A 21025-nucleotide genomic window follows, 5' to 3' on the forward strand; every position below is an offset into this window, starting at 1 on the left:
GTAACAGTTTGTTATTAGATATAACCTGTGTTGTATATGCATATTGTAAAACAATCACAGCGCAGTCAATAACAGGTATAGACATCAAGTATTCTCTATTAGATGTAATTAATTGTGACTTGATATATATGAGCTATCAATGTGTGATTTTTGTGAAGAGCAGAGAGAAAAGAGTGAGCTGGAATATAAAGGCATTTACTTGCAGTATGTTTACAAAGAAGAAAAAAAGCACCTTTGCTGGTGTACACAAGACATGATCTAGAGGTTAACTTTTACACATTTGTAGAAAGGCAAACATAATCAAGCACAGAAATTGTCAGATTGTAGACAAGTGCTTTAACAAATTGCAAGTTAGTGAATCCTTCAAAGACACAAACTTAGTCATCATGCCATATCATGGTCCTAATACGTAACAATTTAAAATAAAGTCACTTTCAAATATCCTGCAAAATGTTGGACCAGCGAGCACCCTTGAAACACAAACTTTTGCAAGTTAAGACTGAAAACTTCCACTGATAATAAAAACAAAACAAAAAACAACAACTTTATTCCTTATTGGCAACTGGAACTGCAACTTTTTATTTCATTTTATTAAAATATAGACCAAATAAATACTAAATCACAAGACTGCAGACTTGCTATCAGAGCAGAAGAACTTCCAAAGACTATGGAGGCAAAGTTAGTGTGCCTGGCACATCATGTGAAACCAGTAATAGTTACCAACCTTCTGCTGCATCGACATAAATAAAACTGCTGCCATCTGGCATAATTTCTAATCTGCTCAAGTGTTTTCTTCTATCCATTTTTGAGCCTCACTTTTTTTTTTGGTGGGGTGGGGCTATCCATCCCAGCAGTCACAGGACAAAAAGAACGGTGCAACCCCAACAGGCCGCCAGTCTGCCACAGAGCTAACACAGAGAAAAACGAACACCCACAGCCAATTCTCTAGTTAACCTAACATGCATGTTCTCAGAGCGTGGGAGTAACCTGGAGTAACCCAGAGAAAACCCACGCAGGCATGGGGAGAACATGAAAACTTCGCACCAGCCATCCAGTGATCCAGGACGTTCTTGCTGTGTTAACCCCCCACACTCTGCTTTCTTTAAATCTGATGTGTTTACTTCTATTGGTATATCAAAAATGACTGCAGCATGAGCTCTTCAGGGTGTCAGAGAGAAAGATGACCACTCCAACGCCAACATATAAACCACCTTCACACGACACACTCTATTACAAATACAGGACATGAGTGCTCATTCATCAACTGTTTGTTTCACTCTAAAAAGGTATAACGAGCATATACTCATTCTGTAATTTATGACTTTCCTCATTGTCTGTGGCAAACTCTTTTAAATTATATTTACATTTTAAAAAGTAACATTCATACTTCCTGTGAATTTAGCAGGCAAGATAATAACTTTAATTTCTGACTATTCATGAACCAAAACAGCTGGATGATTAGATGCACATACATACACCGTTACTATGATGGAGCTGAATAAACCTGATGTTATACTTTCTTTCTGCAAAGAAAGTGGGAAAGATTTCCTTAAAACAGGCTTTGAGATACTCAACGCATGAGGAGAATGCACTGGTGCCAACTTGATTCTACAAATGAAAATATATTCATCTGCAGTTCACTCACTGCTTATTTAGATTTTTTGTAAAGAAAAATACATTAAGTTCATCATTCCTCCTATCACATATATTGTAATAAATTGCAGAAAGGTTGGACAACTCTTTAATACCGTGGAGACACTTCCTTGCAGTGTGCAATGCAGTGTGATGAGCTCTTTAATAATGAGCCAGTGAGGTCTGAAGAAACAGCTTCATTTTCAGTCTCTCAACAGCAGATAGTCTTTGATAGTCTCTGGTAAAGGAAGCTCTTTGACAGCCGTGGGGAGGAATTGCACTCCGAGACTTTGCCGTACTGCACAGCGTGCCAGAGAGCGAAGCGTGGGCGCCTGAGCCACCATGTTGGTCAGCCTCGCCAGCAGCTGGGGATCTTTACTCAGCTCCCTGGGAAGGGTGCCGTCGGCCCGTCGAATCTCAAACCTCCCTGCTGCTCGACACAGTAGCTCCAAACACTCTTCCTCTTGTTCGGTGCCCAGGCCTCGGGCCAACAGGGCCACCAGCCGGGAGATAGGGGTCTGGCCCTTCAGGTTAGTTACATGGACCTGCGCTCCATAGTCTAATAGCACTTTGACACTTTCAAGGTTGCCTTTCATTGCTGCCCAGCTAAGAGGTGTGTCATTGTTATAGTCACGGGCATTGGGACAGGCCCCGCTCTCCAGCAGGGCCCTTACACACTCAGGATTATCTTTGAAGGCGGCCCAGTGAAGAGGAGTGTCTTTATTGCCATCCAGGGCATTTGGCTGGGCTCCATATTCCAACAGCAGCTCCACACAGCTCTCATCCTTCTCTGCTGCATAGTGCAGTGCTGTACGATTATAGCCATCCAAAGCATTTACCTGATGAGAAAATTCAGTATAATGAGCAGTCTTATGCCAACAAGACTTAATTAAATAGCACAAAGCTGCAGGGTGCCCTGAGAAGTGACTGTGTAGGCGTCTCAACGCCTGCCAGATATTTTGGCTCATGTGTTGCAGCACAGATGTAAAAGGAGGGTGAAATGGAATAACCAGATGATTCAGAAATTGTTTGCACCATTAAATTATATCAAAAACAAAAGAACGACAGTCTACCAAATAGTCCAAATGAAAACTGCTCAGTGATCATCTAAAGAAACAGGGAATGAATGTGAATGCTGTGAGACCTGAAAGTAAAACTCAATTTACAGAGGATAGTTTCCATCAAATAATTGTAACGATTAACCCTTTAAATTCTCCCATATCCCCACCACATGTACACAGTACTACTAAAATAAACTGATACAATTTCCCTATCTTTCCAGACAGCCAGTGGTTTCAGATCATGACTCAACATGAATCCTTCAGTGTAAACAATGCTAGGTGTCTTCTTTACATTTAGAAAGCTTTTAACCTTTGTCCTGCTCACACTTACACTGACTGTGTTTGCATGCATACTTACCCGCCTTAAGGCCAAAACCTTTAAAGGTGCCGAATAAATCTAAAGTGAATATGAAAAACTTCCGTGTGCAGCTGTAACATACCTCTGCCCCCTTCTCCAGCAGCAGCTCCACACAGTCAGCATCAGCAACCATACAGGCACAGTGCAGGGGTTTGAGAGTGCCATGCATCCGATTCACATCAGCACCCTTAATCAGCCAGGAAATAACAATATCAACATTACACTCATGACACTACAGGGGATTGTTTACGTCACTTTGACTGGAAGATAAGCAAGCCTACCTTACGGATAAGATCCTCCACATTGTCGTGCGGGAATGAGCGAATGGCTGCAATTGTTCGGATGAGCCGCTCAGACAGGGAATATTTACTCTGAATGCTTTGCATGATGTACCACATAGTAGAGCTCATGTGTAACAGAAGAGCATTGCACCCAGGCAGGGGTGACGCTATGGCACACTGAAACACAGTTTTTAAAAATTGCTTGATTACAACTTCTAAGACACAGTGAATCTTAAATAAGTCAACAGAATATAAAACAGACATTTCACAGTTTATCGTACCTAAGTATGCACGCAGACCTGTTTTATTCAGTATACCAGTGCTTTGGTTTGATGAGTTATATGCTTGCTATAAATACAAAATATTTTCAGTTTACATACAGAATGTGTTAGAAATTGTTTAACTAAAGACCGAAATTTCACACAGCTTTGTTAAAATACCAAAATTAATATTCAAAATTATCTTTCCCGACTATTATCTGTTTGGGTTGGACACGATGTCTTGTCGTATAATCTAGATGGTGCAAGGCTCAGCTGTAATCAGGGAGATGACACCCAACTTTATTTTGCTGTTGCTACCTAACTGAAGTAGATACGACCCACTTGTCAGCCATATATATATATATATATATATATATATATATATATATATATGCAGCTATCGCCGCTGCTTTTAACAAATGACTGACACACACAGCTAACCTTAGCTCACTCTGCAAAAATAAACAAAGTCTGCAACAATGACACAAGGTTTACAATCAAGTAAAAGCTTTAACGTTGACGTAGAAACCACAAGGGTTACTTCGCGCCGACCGGAGGAGTTTATAGGCAAAAGAAAAACAATCATACCCGGCTACACTTCCCACTATCCTGCTAGCTAGGCTAGCTAGCTGTGAGGTAATGTTAGCTTCGAGATGCAGGAACAAACGACACTCACAGACGGAGAAAAACCGCTGACATAATTACCAACTACTTGTAAACTCGCCTTCCAACACAGCTCGCACGAATCAACAAGAATTAAACAATGCTGGTGAAAACCCATACCGTTTACAGTCCACGGCTTGAAGGTCTGGCAGGTTACTGTATAGACCGACCGCTGCTAGCTTTCACATAAACACGAAACGTCACCACTAGGGCCACGCCCTCTGTCTCGAACCTCGGTATTTAAACGCGGGCAGAGTGGACGCTGACTGTCCGCAGTAATTTGGTATAACCTGACATTTTCTCTGAACACCGACGTTTACGGGGCCTGGCAGAACTCCACGTCCTCGCCAAGTGTACTCACTTATCCCAATAAAAGCATGTATGACGGCACGGCAGGCTACCACCGGCGTGCCACGGATTCTTTCAGTTTATGTCCATGTTAGGGGCTCAGCTAGCAGAAACAGCGGCAGAGGAGGTGGGGAGTTGGACTCCGATGATCAGGAGAGTACTAGCTAAGGATAAGAAGTTTTTATCATCTTCTTACTTTATCCCTAAGGTTTAACCTAATCCTGAACCTGATAGTCCCATGCCGACATCAACTCTCAGCATACGCGCCTAAAAATGGGTAGCCGAACCACATATAGGCCATACGTCAGCGGCGGATCTAGAAAATTTCACATGGGGGGGGGGGGGGCAAAATGTCTAGGCAGGGTGGTACATACCTCTTCAGAAAAATATGTCAAAATCCCCTATACGTAAACAGAATCAAGAAATTATTGACAAAAACACTTAAAAATTATTTATTGTATCATTATCTCCTAAGAAAATAAAGGCTATAAGAGGCTTTTAGACAAACAAGCAATTAGTTTGTACAAGGTGGGCAGCTTAGGGGGCTCTACAGCAGGAGGAAAGCTCCCCCACAAGATATGTGCTAATTTTATTTATTTTTGTTGTTTTCCAGCAATTATGAATCATCATAAGAGTGCATGAAGCCAAATGAAATTTGTCATTCAGGGGGGAGGCAGTGAAAAATTTTTATGGAGTGACACAATACTTATTAACACCACCTGTGGCATTGCAGTGAAAAATCTAGACCCTGTACCAGCTGAAATGCATGAATCCATTCTCTTCCGCTTATCCTTGTTGGGGAGGGGGCTGAAGCCTATCCAAGCTGTCTCAGAGCGAGAGGCAGGGTACACTCTGGACAGGTCGCTAGTTTGCTGCAGGGCTAAGAAAGAGACAACCATTCACACTCATATTCACACCTATGGGCAATTTAGAGTTACCAATTAACCTATTCCCACTAACTGCATGTCTTTGGAATTTGTGAGGAAGCCGGAGTACCTGGAGAGAACCCACGCAAACACGGGAAGAACATGCAAACTCCACACAGAAAGACCCTGGCCTGATGGTGGAACTGAGACCAACAAAATGTCTGATCCACTGGGATTTCCCCCTACAGCCATTTACTGAGAATGGTCTGATAAAATGATATTCACCATGTGGCAGGTCTGTGTCAAAATACCTTGTTGGTGGCAGATTGGCCAGCCAGCTTCGAGCAAATAGTCACTCAAATAACCACTTGCTACAACAGAAGTATGCGGAAGAGCCTCTCTGAACACATTGGACCTTGAAGCAGATGTGCTACAGCAGCAGAAGACCACATTTCTGTCAGCTGAGAAGAGAAGACTGAAGCTGCAATACACACAATTTCACAGTGGAAGACTGGAAAAATGTTGTCTGCTCTTTTTGACTTTAAATGTTTTAAAAACAATAAAATTAAAATAAACAATGTAACAAATGATCAGAGATGCAGGATATTCAGTCTGTAGTTCTATTAACAGCTTGATACACTAAAAGAAAACATATGTTTCGTGTAGGTGCTTAAAACAAAACAACAGTAATAAATGTGACACTGGGAAGCCAAATCAAAATAATTTATTTTTGGTGACATTTCATACAGTTCTAAGATTGTGTCTCAAACACTTGGTTGATTCATGACTACATTTCCATTTGCCACCCCAACCCAAATTAACAGAAAATAACCCAAACATATTTTTTTCTTGGGGGGGGGGGGGGGGGGGGGAGAGCAAATCCTGTAGGTATTTTTGCAAGCCTGTCAACATCAACCATATGCTTCTAAAATGATTTCACATTACTCATGAGTAAGATTCTTTTTAAAAACAAAGTTAGTGCATTTCTTTAATTATACTAAATCACTAGCTGCTCATACTTATTAATGAAAAAAACAAAACAAAAAACAGCTCCAGTGATTGGATACTCGTTTACTGCATTACTAATCCCAAAGTCAACGCAACAAGTATTTTCTCTCAGCTGACATCTTAATCGGTACAGAAATGTCATATGTGATTTTTTTCATTTTTGCCAATGCGATTTCACACAACTTTGGGGAAACCAGCCTACCAAGATTGGGAGAAAAGCGCTGCATTAGAATTAAAATAAATAAATTTAAGAAAGCAATACATACAGTGAGTCAAACTTCAAATTCTAAGTTAACCTGTTTGTTTTCCAAGAAGAAAAACAAAACAAAAGGAAAACAAAACAAAACAGCAAACTCACCCTAAAAGCACAAAACAATCTGGTGGATTGACTGGTCAAAAGCCTCCCTCCGTAAATTCAATACTAGAACAATTACATTCTCCCACACACGTTTCTAGTGAAGGGTTATTACAATATAGCATAGGTTACTACACCTCTACAGCTTTTTCAAAATCCAGTTTCACTGGGCCAAAGAGTTCCCCCAAAGATTACATTAGCAGACCTCATCAATAAAAATCTAAACTTTATCCTAGCACACTATAATCGCAGCCAGCTGGCACGTAGCACGTGAAAATATTCCAATTTCCTTTATATCCACAACTTGGCTGCCTGATAGTAAATAGCTATCATCATTAGCTAACAGCACTCAGTCTATTTTTTTTGACATTATGCCATTGTTAAGAACAAATTCACAGATAAGCTTAACCTGGATATCCCGTGATGATGATGATGATGATGTAGAAAAGCCAAACCTTGCCTAAAACCACTGGGCGCACCAAGCAGTCAAATCTTAGCAAAAACCTATTTGTTTTTCCTCATGAAAACACACGATCCCCCCAAAAAACAAAACCCACAACAAAACATGTAAACAGAGAACCTGACTGATAATCAACATGACGATATTCTGAATTCATCGGAACAGTTAAACTCAAAACACGTAAAACTCAACGTGAAAAACTTTGGACCAGGCTAGCAGGTTCACCGTGGCTAACAGCCCAGTGAGCCCCCCCTACAGAGCATCCGGGCTTTGAAGAAAAATCACACATCTGACCGCGGTGCATGTCAACACCTTCTGATAATCTGACGGAGAGCGTTTAAGCCAATCATGAACCAGGATCAAAATACCACCATAGAACACAATTCATTGATATACATTAGAAGACCACATTGTCCCGTTTCAGGACGATTCAGAATCTCTGCTGTAAAAATCAAAATGTTCTCAATATCATTACATCAGTGCGACAGCACCCTGCAGCACTTCAGTCATTTAGCTTAACAATCGATGCATACACAGACATCAGTCAACCCTTCAGTCATACTTGCAAACCTAAGCACACAAGAGAAAAAACAAAACAAAAACTGATGTCTCATTGCGTGTTAGTGATATCTTTGTATATGTACATGACATATATGCATGTTCTTTTTTCTTAGTGCATATTGTTCTTGCAGACCAACATCTATTCTTTAATTAAAAAAAAAAAAAGAAAAAAAGAAAAAAAAAAAAAAGGTAGAGGGCCATTTACGAGGCCCAGCATCCCACCTTTCCCTAGCGGAGCATGAACGAATCAACAACCTTCAGGTAAGTCACACTTAAATTCTTTTAAGCGTATTTCTGAAGGCCAAAACAACGTTTTTGTTTCTTTTCCAATCACTCGTCAAAGTTCTTCAGGTGTCATTTTGCCCATAAGTCCTGGATGTCAGTCTCATTGCCACTTTAAAAGCCTCTCTTTGGACATGTTCCAGGGGGGTGGGGAAGGTGGCTACCATAATTGTTGTTGCTTTTATGTTATTCATTTTTATATAATTATATATATCCATGTATATATTCATACATCTTTTTCTATTGATATCAAGTTTTTATTTTGGCGATACTGGTGGGATGTTCTGCTCTTTTCCAGTGTGCCTGTATCCTCCCTGCGGGGAGCTGCGTCGGGGTGGTGGAGGACGCCTATGGTCCCGGAACTTGAGGCCCCCGGTGCCCCTGGGACCATTGCTGCGGTGGTAGCCTTGAGAGTCACGTTCACGCGGTGGCCGGCTCTCCTTGCATTCCCATCCCCCCTCCCTGTCGTGGCTTCTCTCGTGCTTGTCTCCAGGACTGCTGCTGGAGCCCGGCTCCTCGGCCTTGTTCACGCGCAATTCACGTAGTGGCTGGCCCGACGCAGTGCTAGAGGTGGCCGGGGTGGCCGGGGCAGGGGATGCAGGGGGAGGGTCCTTGGGTGGCCTTTGACACACTTCGGCGTAGCTGAGTTTACGGGGCTCCTAAACAAAAACAGAAAAAACATTTTTAAGATGGGTAAAACATACACTCATTTACTGAGTTTTAGCACCCTTCCAGTCAAACCCTCAGATCTCATAATCTTGACGCTCATTGGGGTAGGAGTGAAAATTCTGGACTTTTGGTGAGACAAAAGCATGGGGGGTGGGGTTGGGGTGAAATGAGAGAGAGAGAGAAGAAAAAAAGAGTGACAGAGATGAGGGATAGAGCCAAAGCCAGTCAATTCACTACCTCACTTTCCCTCTATGCGCAAAAGATCTCATCATCAGGAAGACAACTGTGCTCATGTGGCGGCAGCAACAACAGGAAAGTCAGATTCTCACCTGTGCAGGGGTGGGAAGAGCGGCTGTCGCAGGGGCAGCTGTGCTGGGTGTGGCTGGTGTGGAAGCAGCAGAGGTCTGAGGCCTGGAGCTAGGCACAGGCTGTGTGGAGGCGGGGTTGCCGGGAGTTTTGACAGGTGTGCGTGGAGTTGGTTTTTGAGTCGTAGGTTCCACCCGTTCGACTCTCTTCTCCTGACGAACAGTACTATCAGGACAAGAGGTTCAGTTAGCAAAGCTAACATTTTAAGTTTTATTGTAAGAACAAAACATGCTCAAATTAAGAGCAGAGACAATCATACCCAGAGGCTGAAGGTCCAAGTGGTTGAGTAGCAGATTTTGCTGCTGCCGGGGCAGGACTTATGACAGCCACAGCTTCCTCTGTGACTTGACCTGAACCTGGACTCGCAGTGGCTTCTTTATTGGCTTGTTCTGCCTATAAAAAGCAAAGTGCATGAATGTTACACTTGTGCAGTCCTCATCTCAACAATGCTTTCTATGCATCATTGTTCAAGAGATTTACAAACTCATTTTCTTACCTTGTCCCTGTACAAACCACGTACTACATCCGACATCCGGTTTTCTAACACTGGCTCCCCCTGTGTGCTGACCACACAGCCCGGAAGAGGAGGGAAGTTGGTAGCAGCCAGGTCAAACTTGGGTGGTGAAACCTTGACCTCTGTTAAGGGTACAGGCCTCTGAGAAAAGGAATTAAAAACAGAGCCAACGGGCAGAAATATCATTACATGGTTCATGGTTTTAAACACAACATACAAGTTTTATGGCCATAGGTAATTGCTGTTTACCGCAATCCTTTCTTCTTCTCGCCTCCTCCGTGTTCCTCTGTAGGTCGTACGTCTGAAATACAAATAAATAAGGTGTGAATAAAGAGTCAAGTCAGTCAAAAGTCATATGCATGCCAAATCCATTAAGCATGCGTCAGTCAATAAGCAAATTTCAATGACATCATTTGATGTTTACATATAAATCAGAAAGAAAATGTTTGAAGCAACAGACAAAAAAAAAAAAAAAAAGAACATGTGCAACTAGCTCAAGCACAGATGATGCTGTTGACACTGGGGACACAGTGAGGCATGCTCCTGGCAGGGAGCAGTACATGAGACTTGCCAAAAAAGCAAAAAAAAAGTTTAGTTTTAGTCTTCAAGTTGATGATTAATGCTGTAAGTGGAATTTTGAACTCCCAAGTTGACTGTTTTGTTTGTTTCATTTACCAAAAAAAAAAAAAAAAAAAAAAAAAAAAAAAAAAAATCAAATCTGAGTAGTACCTACCCACTGAAATGACACTCATGTCTAGGTCTAAAAACCCTTTTACTCATTTAAACTGCATTTAGTTCAAAATATGGCTTTTGGTTAAAGTCAAGTCAACTCTAACCTGCTTAAATCGATGGAAATATCATAACCTATCAAATCTAACCCACGAGCAGCAGCTCTAACATTCGACCAGGTTTGAAACAGATGAGGCTTACCTTCCACGTCCAGCTACCCCACTGTCATCGCTGGCGTCCAATGAGGAAGAGGGGGGTAGATGCGAGAATGCCATGGTCAAGTCAGTGGTTGTCTGGACTGTGTTAGTAGTGGAGACGGCGGCAGTAGCGTTGGGAGCAGGAGGCTGCGGGCTTCGCAGTCCGGTCAGGCTTTCCAGTGGGACCGGTGTTACGGATGCTGAGGTCACGTCGTTTGGCCTCACCTGGGGCTTCACGTGGTTTCTGTTGTCGTGAGGGGAAAGTGAAGATCAAGGTTACTATGCATTTAAAATGCTCTGCATACAAATTGGCAACCAGTGCTTCCTACTGAACTTAATAACTTTCGGTTAAGGTGCTTGGTGCTTTTACACTTAAGTCCACGTAATATAAATTATTCCGTTCAGGATTTATATTTTTACACATTTACCAACTTTTAGTCGTGTATTTTTGCAGTCATAAAATACACAAGACATTATGCTTATGTGTTCCAAGGAAACAGATCTGTGTAATACACATCCAGAGCCTTTGAAAGCAGTTCAGCAGCTGTTACAAGTACATTAATCCAATTTGTTGGCTATAAGATGTTAAACCACTGTAGGGCTGTTCGATATAACTATATATTTCAGATGACGATATAAAAACGTCTATCGTTTCATATTACGCTATTGTTTGTTTCGTGGTGTCGCAAAATGAACTGTTTACAGCAATAGTTTTTCATCGTTTTGATGGTCACTGTAGAATTTCGCTCATATTTAAAATACCCACACTACGGACAGACAACTGCTTTATGCATTTCGTTAGCAACAACAAAGGTAAAACCGCTTGTTTATTTTCCACATAAACCTTTCACAATAAAGCTTAAGATCCTGTTGAGATTTTTCAAAATAAACTGAATCACATGAAATAGTATGCAGAGTGTTCACGGATGAGAAGCTAAAAAGAGCCGTCAGGTGCTAAAAAAATAAATAAAAACCTTAAGACAGGCTTTTCCCAGCAGCACGCCGTGTAATACTCACAAAAATTGTTAAAATTGTGTCAGTTTAAACTCGATTCCAGGTACACGACGCCCAGGTGAAAAACACTTTGTGCAAGTCGAGTTGCCCGAGATTCACAGAAGTTACAGAAAATGTAAAACTTTTGTGATAAATATCGTTGTCGGGACGATAAATGTCTTATATCGGGATATGAGATTTTGGTCATATCGCACAGCCCTAAACCACTGTATGAACTTAAGAGTAAATCTTGTGTTAAAACACTGAAAATCATGCACTGCAATCTGAGGTAATTAGAAGCCTATACACATCATTTCATTTGAAGTCTTCAAAGGAAATAAACTATTTTCTAGTGAAAAGAAGCTAAAACGGTTCAGTCAGTTCAAAGGAAACACTGGTGGCAACCACACTAAACTTGACAGTTTGCAAGGGAAATGGGACAACATGCTGTGTCTTCAGAGTAAACGTAGACATGCAGGTGGTTTTGGACTACAACTGAGGTCATGATTGGCTGAAGCAGCTAAAACTCAGATGTCAGAATTACTGTGTTTGGCTATCTGCAACCAATCATTAACTCACTGAGCAGAGCTGACAACACCCCTGCAAGACCTGCCAGGATTTGTGCCACAAATAAACCTTTTAGATATTGTATGATTAGCATGATTTCACATAAACTTATCTTCCCACCGGTCTTTGACCCTCAGATCTCATAATCTGAACGCTCATTGGGTTGGGACTGAAATTCCTGACTTTGAAAGTCCACAGGGAGAACAGAGAGAGAGAAAGAAAGAGCAAAGAGAAAAGATGAAGAAAGAGAGAGAACCAAAGTCAGTTCTTCCATCCCTCTTTCCCTCTATGCGCATCATGATCTCATCACTGGGTCTGACTTATGTCTTTGTGAAGCTTCTTTTGAACAAACGTGATGAACACGCTTGAAAAAGTTGTCATCTCTTTGCACAAAAATGCAGTGTATGAATTGATGCTTGACAGCAGAGATGACCTACACTCAACTCCTGTCAGCATTTCTTTGTTACAGCATATGATGACAGTCACGAATGAAAGCAGCACAAATAAAAAGAAAGACTACACATGATGGATAGTTAGTTGTGATGTAGAGAAGCTGTCACATGTAATAATGTAAATGCAAAGAAGGGCAAGATGGCCTTAACTGGAAAAATAAATAAATAAAGCCAGTTGCTCGAAATCAGATTGCAGCCAGCATTTATCAAAGGAAAGACAAATCCAGGACGCTCATAAAAAGGCACCAAACATTTATCACAACTACGAGGATGATTATGGCCATAAAAATCTGCCTGGCAGAAGGCATGGGGCCTGTTATGTATTTAATCATTTGGCTACTGCGGTATGGTAAGAAATGAGGGAAGCAATGAAGCTCATTATATAGTATAACAGTGGTACCTGAAGGCATTTATTACATTCTTTCTTGAATAGAGGGGTACACTGTGGGGAAGTAAAAGAAGACAGGGAGTGATGAGCAGTTCCCTCTTTAACTTTAGACAAACTGTATTACAGAGATGGTCCGATGTTCACTGTTTAACTTCATGCAAACAAGAACACAAGTGATAAAACATTCTAATATGTTTGAGAAAAGAGACCCCCCCCCCCCCCCCAAACAAACAAACAAACAAACAAAAAGCTCACAACAATAATCCTTACCGGCTTCTGTTGAATGGGCGAGAGATATTAAGAGAACTGGAGCTGGTCTTGTAGTGTCCAGCGGAGCCAAATCCATTCACAAAGCTACTGTTGGGAAACGGAGCCTGCTCAAGAGGTGGAAGGGGGCAAAAATAAATTAAAAAGTCAGTATTTACTAATCCTCCTTAAAGCAACACTTTTTTGCATATATCTGTTGTTTAGCTTTCCCCAAGGAGATGAAAATAGGTAAGCTCATTGTAGAGCGGCTTTAGAAAAGAAAAAAAAACAAAAACATCCCAGCCAATTCTTATGCAACATTGTGTATTTATGTCATTGACATTTCAGAAAGCAAAGCATCTGAATTTAAGCATCACAATAAATAAGGAAGCAATAACTAACAAGGGATTCTGCCACAGCTGGCGCGAAACACATTTTTCACGGTTGATTTCCTGCATTATATTTAGGTGCTGAATGCTGGTGATGAACGCAGACAAAAGCCTTTGAGGTGCATGAAGTGTGGCTTTCTGTTTTCTGGGTTTTAATAATCACACAGAACAGACATTAATGCCTGACTGTATTTGGCTATATTTGTAAAGATGCAGTTATTTCGATTAGTGCAAAATAAACTTGGATGATTAGTCGGCAGGTGTGCAATGGTCCCTGAAGTCCTGTGACAAAAACCCCTTCTATAAATAATAAATTAACATTAATAATACACTTTTAAGATTACACTGAATTTGCCCCTTTGACTGTAGATCCTCTGACAGAGGGTTTTAGTTAGTCTCACAGCAGCAAAAGCACAGTCAATCTCACCAGAGGCGTTTCAAAGTACGGTGTGGGCGAAGGTGTCCAGGTGGGAGGTACGATGCCGTAGAGGGGGTACTGCTGCTGGGGGTAGACGTGCTGCATGTAGAGCGGAGAGCTGTACTGGGACTGGCTCTGGGACTGCTGAGCGTACAGGCTGCTGTCCATGCTACGGTAGCCGTTCTTTGCAAAAAATGTGTTGATGGCCTTTATTCTGGCCTGTTGGTATGAATCAGAGGGGAAAATGTGTCAACAGACGTCAAGATGTTTACAGAAGGGCCTTTCCAAAATGTCAGATTTTAATTTAACTCACCATAATGGGTTTTCCCTGAAATGTTTTTACTTCTTCTCTCAAGTACTTGTACGCCTAGGGGGGCAAGAAAAAGAGTCAAACGACTATTAGTGATGCTGGATTTCATCTGAATACTTTAGACATGATGAAGAAGAGTTGAGCTGAGTACCTGTTGAGCATCTGTGTCCGATTGGAATGTGATGTACCAGTTGTTGTTGTGTGCAAACTCGACACTTATAACCTTTGGACAGTTGTCATTTTTGAACAATGACTCCACTTCCTGTGAATTGAATACAATGCATACTCACTTCAAGCATATAACTATGTTTTCAGTGCTTTAATGGCCTGTCAGTCAAACGTTTTTTTTGTTTTTTTTTTTACCTCAACAGGTGTGGTTTCGGGAACTTCTCTCAAAATGATAATGCACCGCTTGTGATTAGGACGCACTTTCTCCCCTTTCTCATCCACTTGTACCATAGGAGAGGCTGGAAGGAAGAGTGGGTTTAAGAATATTTAAGCTGAGGCAAAAGACCAATCAGTACACACCTTTTTAAACATGAGCCATCCTCAGCTTTTCACTTACATCTCAACACATCCAGAATGAGGTCCATGTCTGTAGTGAGGACTTTAATGCTCTCCATACTGGCAATAGTCCAAATAGGGACAAACTGATCGCTGTCCATCTGGGACATCAGGTACAAATCCTTTGAGAGGTTCTCTCTGAATCAAAATAAATAAATAAATTCACGTAGATTAGCTTCTGCAAACAGTCAAGAGAAAACTATTTTCTAAATTTTGCGCATAAAAAAATTTGCTTTAGGTGTTGGCTTCTTACCTGGAGAAATAATACTCCAGTTCTTTCTTCAGAGACTCTCGCAAATTCTCAGAAGAGATTGGCTGTTCTTCCGTTTTTGAATCCACTGTAAAACATTAAAGAATCAATGGTTAAAAAAAAAAAATTGAAATGTTTTCTGTTAAAAAGCATTAATGACATTATTTTTCCAACACAACCTTTTTCTTTTCAAAGACATATGCTGATGTCACATTATAAGCAGTGACTGAAATGACTCCAACAGTGTCAGATTCATCCGTGTCATAAGCGCGACAGGAAAAGTTGGAGTTACTGGAAGAGCGGCTAGATTGAGGTGACTTTTACTCTACTCCATTCAAACTCAGATAAAGGTGTTGTTGTACACATACAGGGTGTACAACAACACCTTTATCTATGACCTTGGGGGGGCATTAGATTGCACAGGTGTAACTAACACAGGGGCCAGTGGTTCCAAGTTTCCACAGTGGAGTATATGCTTAGCAACACAAGTGATTAAGACAGGGTTTTTGTCAGGGTGGTAATTAAATACAAATAACTCTACAGGTTAGGTGTGACCCAGCAGTCTCTCAGTTTAGCCAGTGTTTCATCTGGCTCCCAGACAAATTTCCCTCGTGGGACAAAGAGTTTTGTGAACACATCTGCATGAAAGTCCTGTATTTTAAGCTGTTGATACATTTTATGGTATCAGATCACTCAATCTGCCACCTCAGTGCATTCAAGCTGTTCATAATTTCCTGTTTTCAGACGTATTGAAAAAAAACACAAATTTTTAGCTGCAGCCTGTGTGTGTGAAGATGACTTCTTGTGTCAAGACTGACCTGAGGTCCCTGTTGTAGACTCAGCGGGGGAAAAGCCCAACTCTGGAGGGTCCATTCCATTTACTGCTATCTCAGCTGTTGCTGTGGAGCTGCTGTTATCCAGGGCCGGGAATCCCACGGTATACTGCTTGCACCCAGCAGACGGAGGCTCAGAATAACCTGTGAACAAGGTAAAGAGTCTGATTCAGAAAGAGCAGTCTATTTCAAACTTACCCACATCTTTGATGGTTTAGCTATTTATTGTTTGTGTACATGAAAAAAGTTGCGACTTATACAGATGCCATCTAAGAATTTTTTTTTTTTTTTAAGTAGTAAGGCCCCAAAATTATTTTAAAACACCAATAACAACGTTAGGAGTGTTGACTCAAAAAGGGGAAATAATCCCATGAGTAGACATGGGTGTCACAATGTCCAGTTTCCCAAAAAAGCCTTCAAACTTATTTTCCAAACACGTGCTGTAAAGCGCAATAAAATCAGTTTAGCATTCTCTTTCATTTCTTACCCTCATTGAGATCCGAGGGAGACCAATGAGGGTTGCTGGTAACGGTCTCGCTGGGGGCCACGGGCATCTCCTGCCACACCTTGGCATTAGGATTCAAACCAGCACCCTTGAAGGTGACCTTTAAAACAGAAAGAGGAGGATCAATCAAATTTGGTTCTGACAAACACTGAAAGCAGAGTGATGTTTATTTTTGAGCAGAGGTAAGTTGTCAGTTATCTAAATTTTACTGTTGAAATTTAAGAGTTTATATTTAAGCACTGAAATGCACACAACGTTTCATCTGTTTAATGCTTTTAGTGGTTCTTCAAACGTAAGACGCATTCAAATAAGGGCTCTTTTGACTAACAAATGTGTGACCATTTACACATCTGTCACCTGAGTTTTGCTTCTTTTTTTCCCCGGTTGCTTTTTATTCCTTTTTAAGAAACAGAGTTTTAAATTTTAGACCTCTGCTGCACGTCTCAAGGCATGTTTGCCCTTACTCCAGCAGAGGTTTAAGGAAGGAGGATGCAATCCAAGTTACAGTCAATATTGAACAATCCTTCACACCCTTTTTACCTTGTGCTGGACAGCCATAGGAGCATGTTCAGCAAAAGACTCATTCAACCACAATACACCACAAAAACACCACATGAAATCACCCCTACTATTGGCCAAAAAACTTTATAACTCCCCCTTATGACACCTAGACTGTTATAACTAATACACTGTCTATAATGTTTATAGTATTGTTCTAATATGGCAGTTTGAGTGCCTTAGTTTTATCCAGTTTTGTTTATATTTTATATTTCATTTGTATTTTTCCCCATTTATGTTTTAAGTGTGCATCTGAATAAAAATTACTTCCCTCTGATATTAATAAAATATTTTGATTCTGACACCAGGGGACAACAAAGCCAAACTAAATTATGGTCTTCAACAACACCATAATAGACTAAGAGAGGAGCTGTAGATGGGTCATAGCCAACTACAGCTATGTCTGCTGATTTTCATTGATTAAATTTATACTGATGGCTGGAACATCCCAGTGACACATGTCCCCATAAGGCCTTGTGATCTCCTGTCAACAAAATCAGCCCTTACCCTGTTCACCTCAAGGAGGGGTGACTATAAAAGCTGTGTGTAGTCAAAATATTTGCAAACGAACACGTTACATGTTACCTTCACCAGCACAAATTTATTTCCCATGTATGTTATCCACAGATCTGATGTGACTCTCCATACCAAACCGGCTATGGTCTGGCAGAAGAAATCCTGACCCTGCAAAGATCTGTGGCCAAGAATAGATTGCACACTGACACATTAAGATCTACAGACACCGATGTGATCTTGATGTGAGCTAACTGTGGACTGTGCTTTTAATCTTGTGTAAAGTGGATGGCAGCTTCCTGCTAAACTGTCAGATTTACTTCACATTGTCATTCACCACCTGCTAACAGATCCTGGCTCTTTTTTGCAGAAGCACTTGGCCTGACAAGAGCAGCTCCCGGTGGTAGTATGGCTCAGGGCACTTCTCCTCCCCGATCACACAATAAGAACGGGATGTATACCCATAGGAGAGGCCTCTGTGCCATTCAGACAAGCGCGGACATTTATGTGCAGTGCAACTTGACACATGGTTACAATGCACGCTTCTGTGTTACAGGCCACAGCGAGCCAAGCAATGTCAGCTGACTGCGCTGCGCAGCAAAGGCCAGGTATTTGCAACGCATGTCACTGCGCTAGCTAGGTCTGCTAGCACCGCGATTAGCTCACAGATAACGGAGTGAATGAACACTATCATTCGGCCAGTAATTGAAGCATCGTTCACCCGCTAACGGAAAACAACTGATTCGGCGCGTGTCCGCTTCAAATACCACCGCAGTCATCCTAAAGCTCTGTCAAAACTTAACTTACGGGCTAATGATTACTCAGCAAACTACTTAATGAGCTTGCTGGTTACAACGGCTAAGCTACAGTTAGCAGCTATCTGAATGAGCTGCGGTAGAGCTACTGCTATAACCCCCCCACACACACCGCCACCATCACCAAGTGTGTAAAAGTAAAGCTTGTACTGGCAGCAAGTAGAGTAAGTAGTCGTGAAAGTCTTTGATTCTGGTCCCGCTTTCTCACATAGTCACAAAACAGTCACGCAAAAACTCACACACATTCACAAACGCGCTCAAAGTTTCATTCTTGATCTTGTTTGAGTTAATTTTAGATGTGTAATAAATAACAAAGCTAATTACGCAGAGGGGGCATACTGTGCTAACAGGTCTCCCTGTTAGAAAGCGGCAGTCGCTTAGCCAGTAAGCTAACAGGCTAAAGAAGGCCTCACTCACCATGCCGCCTGACCCTCCCTCGCTCCCCAGCGGAGCCTCGTCCTTCCCACCGGTCTTCGGTCCGGGATCAGCCTCCTCCTGCAGCAGCGGCGGCTCTCCGCTCTGGTCTGAACTCATCAGCCGCTCCTGACTCACTTCTACCCCGTCGCGTTCTCCCGGCCCCCTCCTGCCACCACCACCGCCGCCGCTTCTCCCCGAAACGCCGGCTGAGTTCAGCAGTCAGTCTGGTTCTCTCCTACTCGACTCTGGATTGGCTAACCGGCTAGCGGGTATGCTACAGACTGAAGCTAGCGTGCGTATGAATCAACGAAGCGGGCTAACGACTAGCTAGCTCAATGAATCAAGCTCACACGCCGAGAAACTAATGGTACAAACAGTGCCAAACCATGACTCTTCTTAAACGGCGGTCCCCACTGGCGTTTCGTCAAATACTACAGCACACACCGGGTTCGAGAGGCGCATTCCTAACCGGGCGACCGGAGCGGACACTGGGGACACGCACCTTTCCTCAGCGCAGGCACACAGTCCGCCGAAGTCCCGGCTGCCACCGCGAGAACTCGGTGACCTCTACGGCGCTATTTCCTTTTCCGGATTTACACTGTAGTTTTTCTTTAGTAAGAGCACTTACATCGAGACCCAGTCGCTGTCTTTTTTTTTTCTTTTTTTTTAAAGAATAAATAAATACAAGAGGTGAAATCCATATAATGTTATTTTTCGGGTACCAGAGAATCTGAACTTATTTTCCTGACTTTAAACCATAAGAAATCCATGACATAAATACATAAATAATAAGACACACACTGGGATACATACCTTTTTTGTGCTGTAGGCCATTTCACCCTTCATGCGTGTTTTCATTATTTCTTATTACTTCTTGTAATAAATGCAGCTTAAATGCAGCACTATGTTGGGCACTGCATAAGCTTTATATACAGGCCACCAGCCTGCTGCAATTCTCTGAAGTATAGGCTTTCAGTTTCAGTTACTGTGCTGATTACATTGTGAAAAGGCAGTTTGTTGATTACCAGCAGGAATAATGAGTGATTTGGGACCTTTTGTGTGGCAGCAACAGAAGTAAAAAGGAGAGCGCTGTGACGTAATCAGATTTCCTGGCACCCTGCTCTAGATGTAATCAGGAACAGATGATTAAAATAAATTTCATTAACCCGAAAATGGGTTGTCAAAGATAGGTAACATTCTATTATGCTGGTAATTAAGGATCCATAATTGGATTATCAACATTGTGAATGAGAATGGCTCCAGTGTTTATGTACCATTCAAAACAAAGCACTCAGGGACTTGGGGTATTTGTGTGCAGCCCCAAACATGTGCTTGACAAAAGACACAGAGACCTGCTAAGATTTTCAGATATCATTACTGAAAAACCCAGAATTTTCTGAATTTTAACCTGAGTTTGACGCACACTACACAGCTTGGTGCAAAGCAGAATGGATCAATGCTCTGACTCATCAGACCAATCAGGATTCTTACAATCTTGCATTTTATCAAATTAGCCTCAGTTTCCTGATCTTAGCTGGCAGGAGTGGCACTCGGTGTGGCCTCCATCTGCTTCAAGTTTTGACATGTTATACATTCAGAGATGCTCTTTCACATATTTGGGTTTTAACTTATAGTTATTTGAGTGACTGTTGCCTTCCTATCAGCTCAAAGCGCCCATTCTCCTCTGACATCAACAAAGCAGTTTCACACAGGGAACTGCTGCTCACTTATATTTTCTCTTTTTCAGACCATTATCTGGAAACCATAGAAATGTGATCAGCAATTCTTGACATACACAGCCCCACACAAACAACCACATCACATTTAACCTCCTAGGACCTTGTGTCCACATATGTGGACATCACATTTTGGATTGTCTAGACCTAAAAACACTAATATTTCTCTACAAGTGCCTGATATCCACTTAGGAGGACATTCTACTGCCACTGTTCTATCAAAATTTAAAACAAATGTCCTCATATGTGGATCTCATTTTTGTCAGAAATAAAAATGAGGTTAAAAAAAAAGATCTGGCAATTCTTTGTTTTTACATTCATGAGGTCCCAATATGCCCAAATATCAAAGAAATATTAAAAATGCATGCCATGGAAGAGCTCAAGTCTTAGGAGGTTAAAGTTGCTTCTCTGGCTGATTAGCTATTTATGTTAAAAAGCAGTTAAATGTGTGTACTTAAAAA

The 21025-nt window shown here is 41.6% G+C and overlaps 2 protein-coding genes across 6 annotated transcripts; both read right to left on the reverse strand.

The window, feature by feature from the left end:
* Positions 1-179: 179 nt before the first annotated feature.
* asb8 (ankyrin repeat and SOCS box containing 8) lies at positions 180-4849 on the reverse strand. 3 transcript variants are annotated; one of them, XM_012921219.3, is made up of 4 exons: positions 4617-4849; positions 3333-3509; positions 3134-3238; positions 180-2471 (listed from the first exon to the last, which is right to left on the reverse strand). In XM_012921219.3, the coding sequence occupies exons 2-4, from the start codon at positions 3459-3461 to the stop codon at positions 1836-1838; spliced, it is 870 nt and encodes a 289-aa protein (XP_012776673.1). In that variant the 5' UTR covers positions 3462-3509; positions 4617-4849; the 3' UTR covers positions 180-1835. The 3 variants fall into 3 exon arrangements, with proteins under 3 accessions (XP_012776673.1, XP_004558753.1, XP_004558754.1); XM_004558696.6 differs by lacking the exon at positions 4617-4849 and adding an exon at positions 4376-4579; XM_004558697.6 differs by lacking the exon at positions 4617-4849 and adding an exon at positions 4181-4345.
* Positions 4850-6329: 1480 nt separating this feature from the next.
* larp4aa (La ribonucleoprotein 4Aa) lies at positions 6330-19372 on the reverse strand. Of its 3 annotated transcripts, none has more exons than XM_004558693.4 (17): positions 18829-19372; positions 16508-16625; positions 16006-16164; positions 15191-15275; positions 14939-15075; positions 14737-14840; positions 14525-14635; positions 14377-14430; positions 14073-14282; positions 13281-13384; positions 13023-13064; positions 10615-10854; positions 9934-9985; positions 9667-9825; positions 9430-9563; positions 9134-9335; positions 6330-8794 (listed from the first exon to the last, which is right to left on the reverse strand). In XM_004558693.4, exons 1-17 carry the CDS (start codon positions 18943-18945, stop codon positions 8393-8395), a joined length of 2430 nt encoding a protein of 809 aa, XP_004558750.2. In that variant the 5' UTR covers positions 18946-19372; the 3' UTR covers positions 6330-8392. The 3 variants fall into 3 exon arrangements, with proteins under 3 accessions (XP_004558750.2, XP_004558752.2, XP_004558751.2); XM_004558695.6 differs by having other exon boundaries at positions 19331-19362; XM_004558694.4 differs by lacking the exon at positions 13023-13064.
* Between the last annotated feature and the right edge of the window lie 1653 nt (positions 19373-21025).

Source organism: Maylandia zebra, linkage group LG20, assembly GCF_041146795.1.
Source record: "Maylandia zebra isolate NMK-2024a linkage group LG20, Mzebra_GT3a, whole genome shotgun sequence".
Taxonomy (NCBI): domain Eukaryota; kingdom Metazoa; phylum Chordata; class Actinopteri; order Cichliformes; family Cichlidae; genus Maylandia; species Maylandia zebra.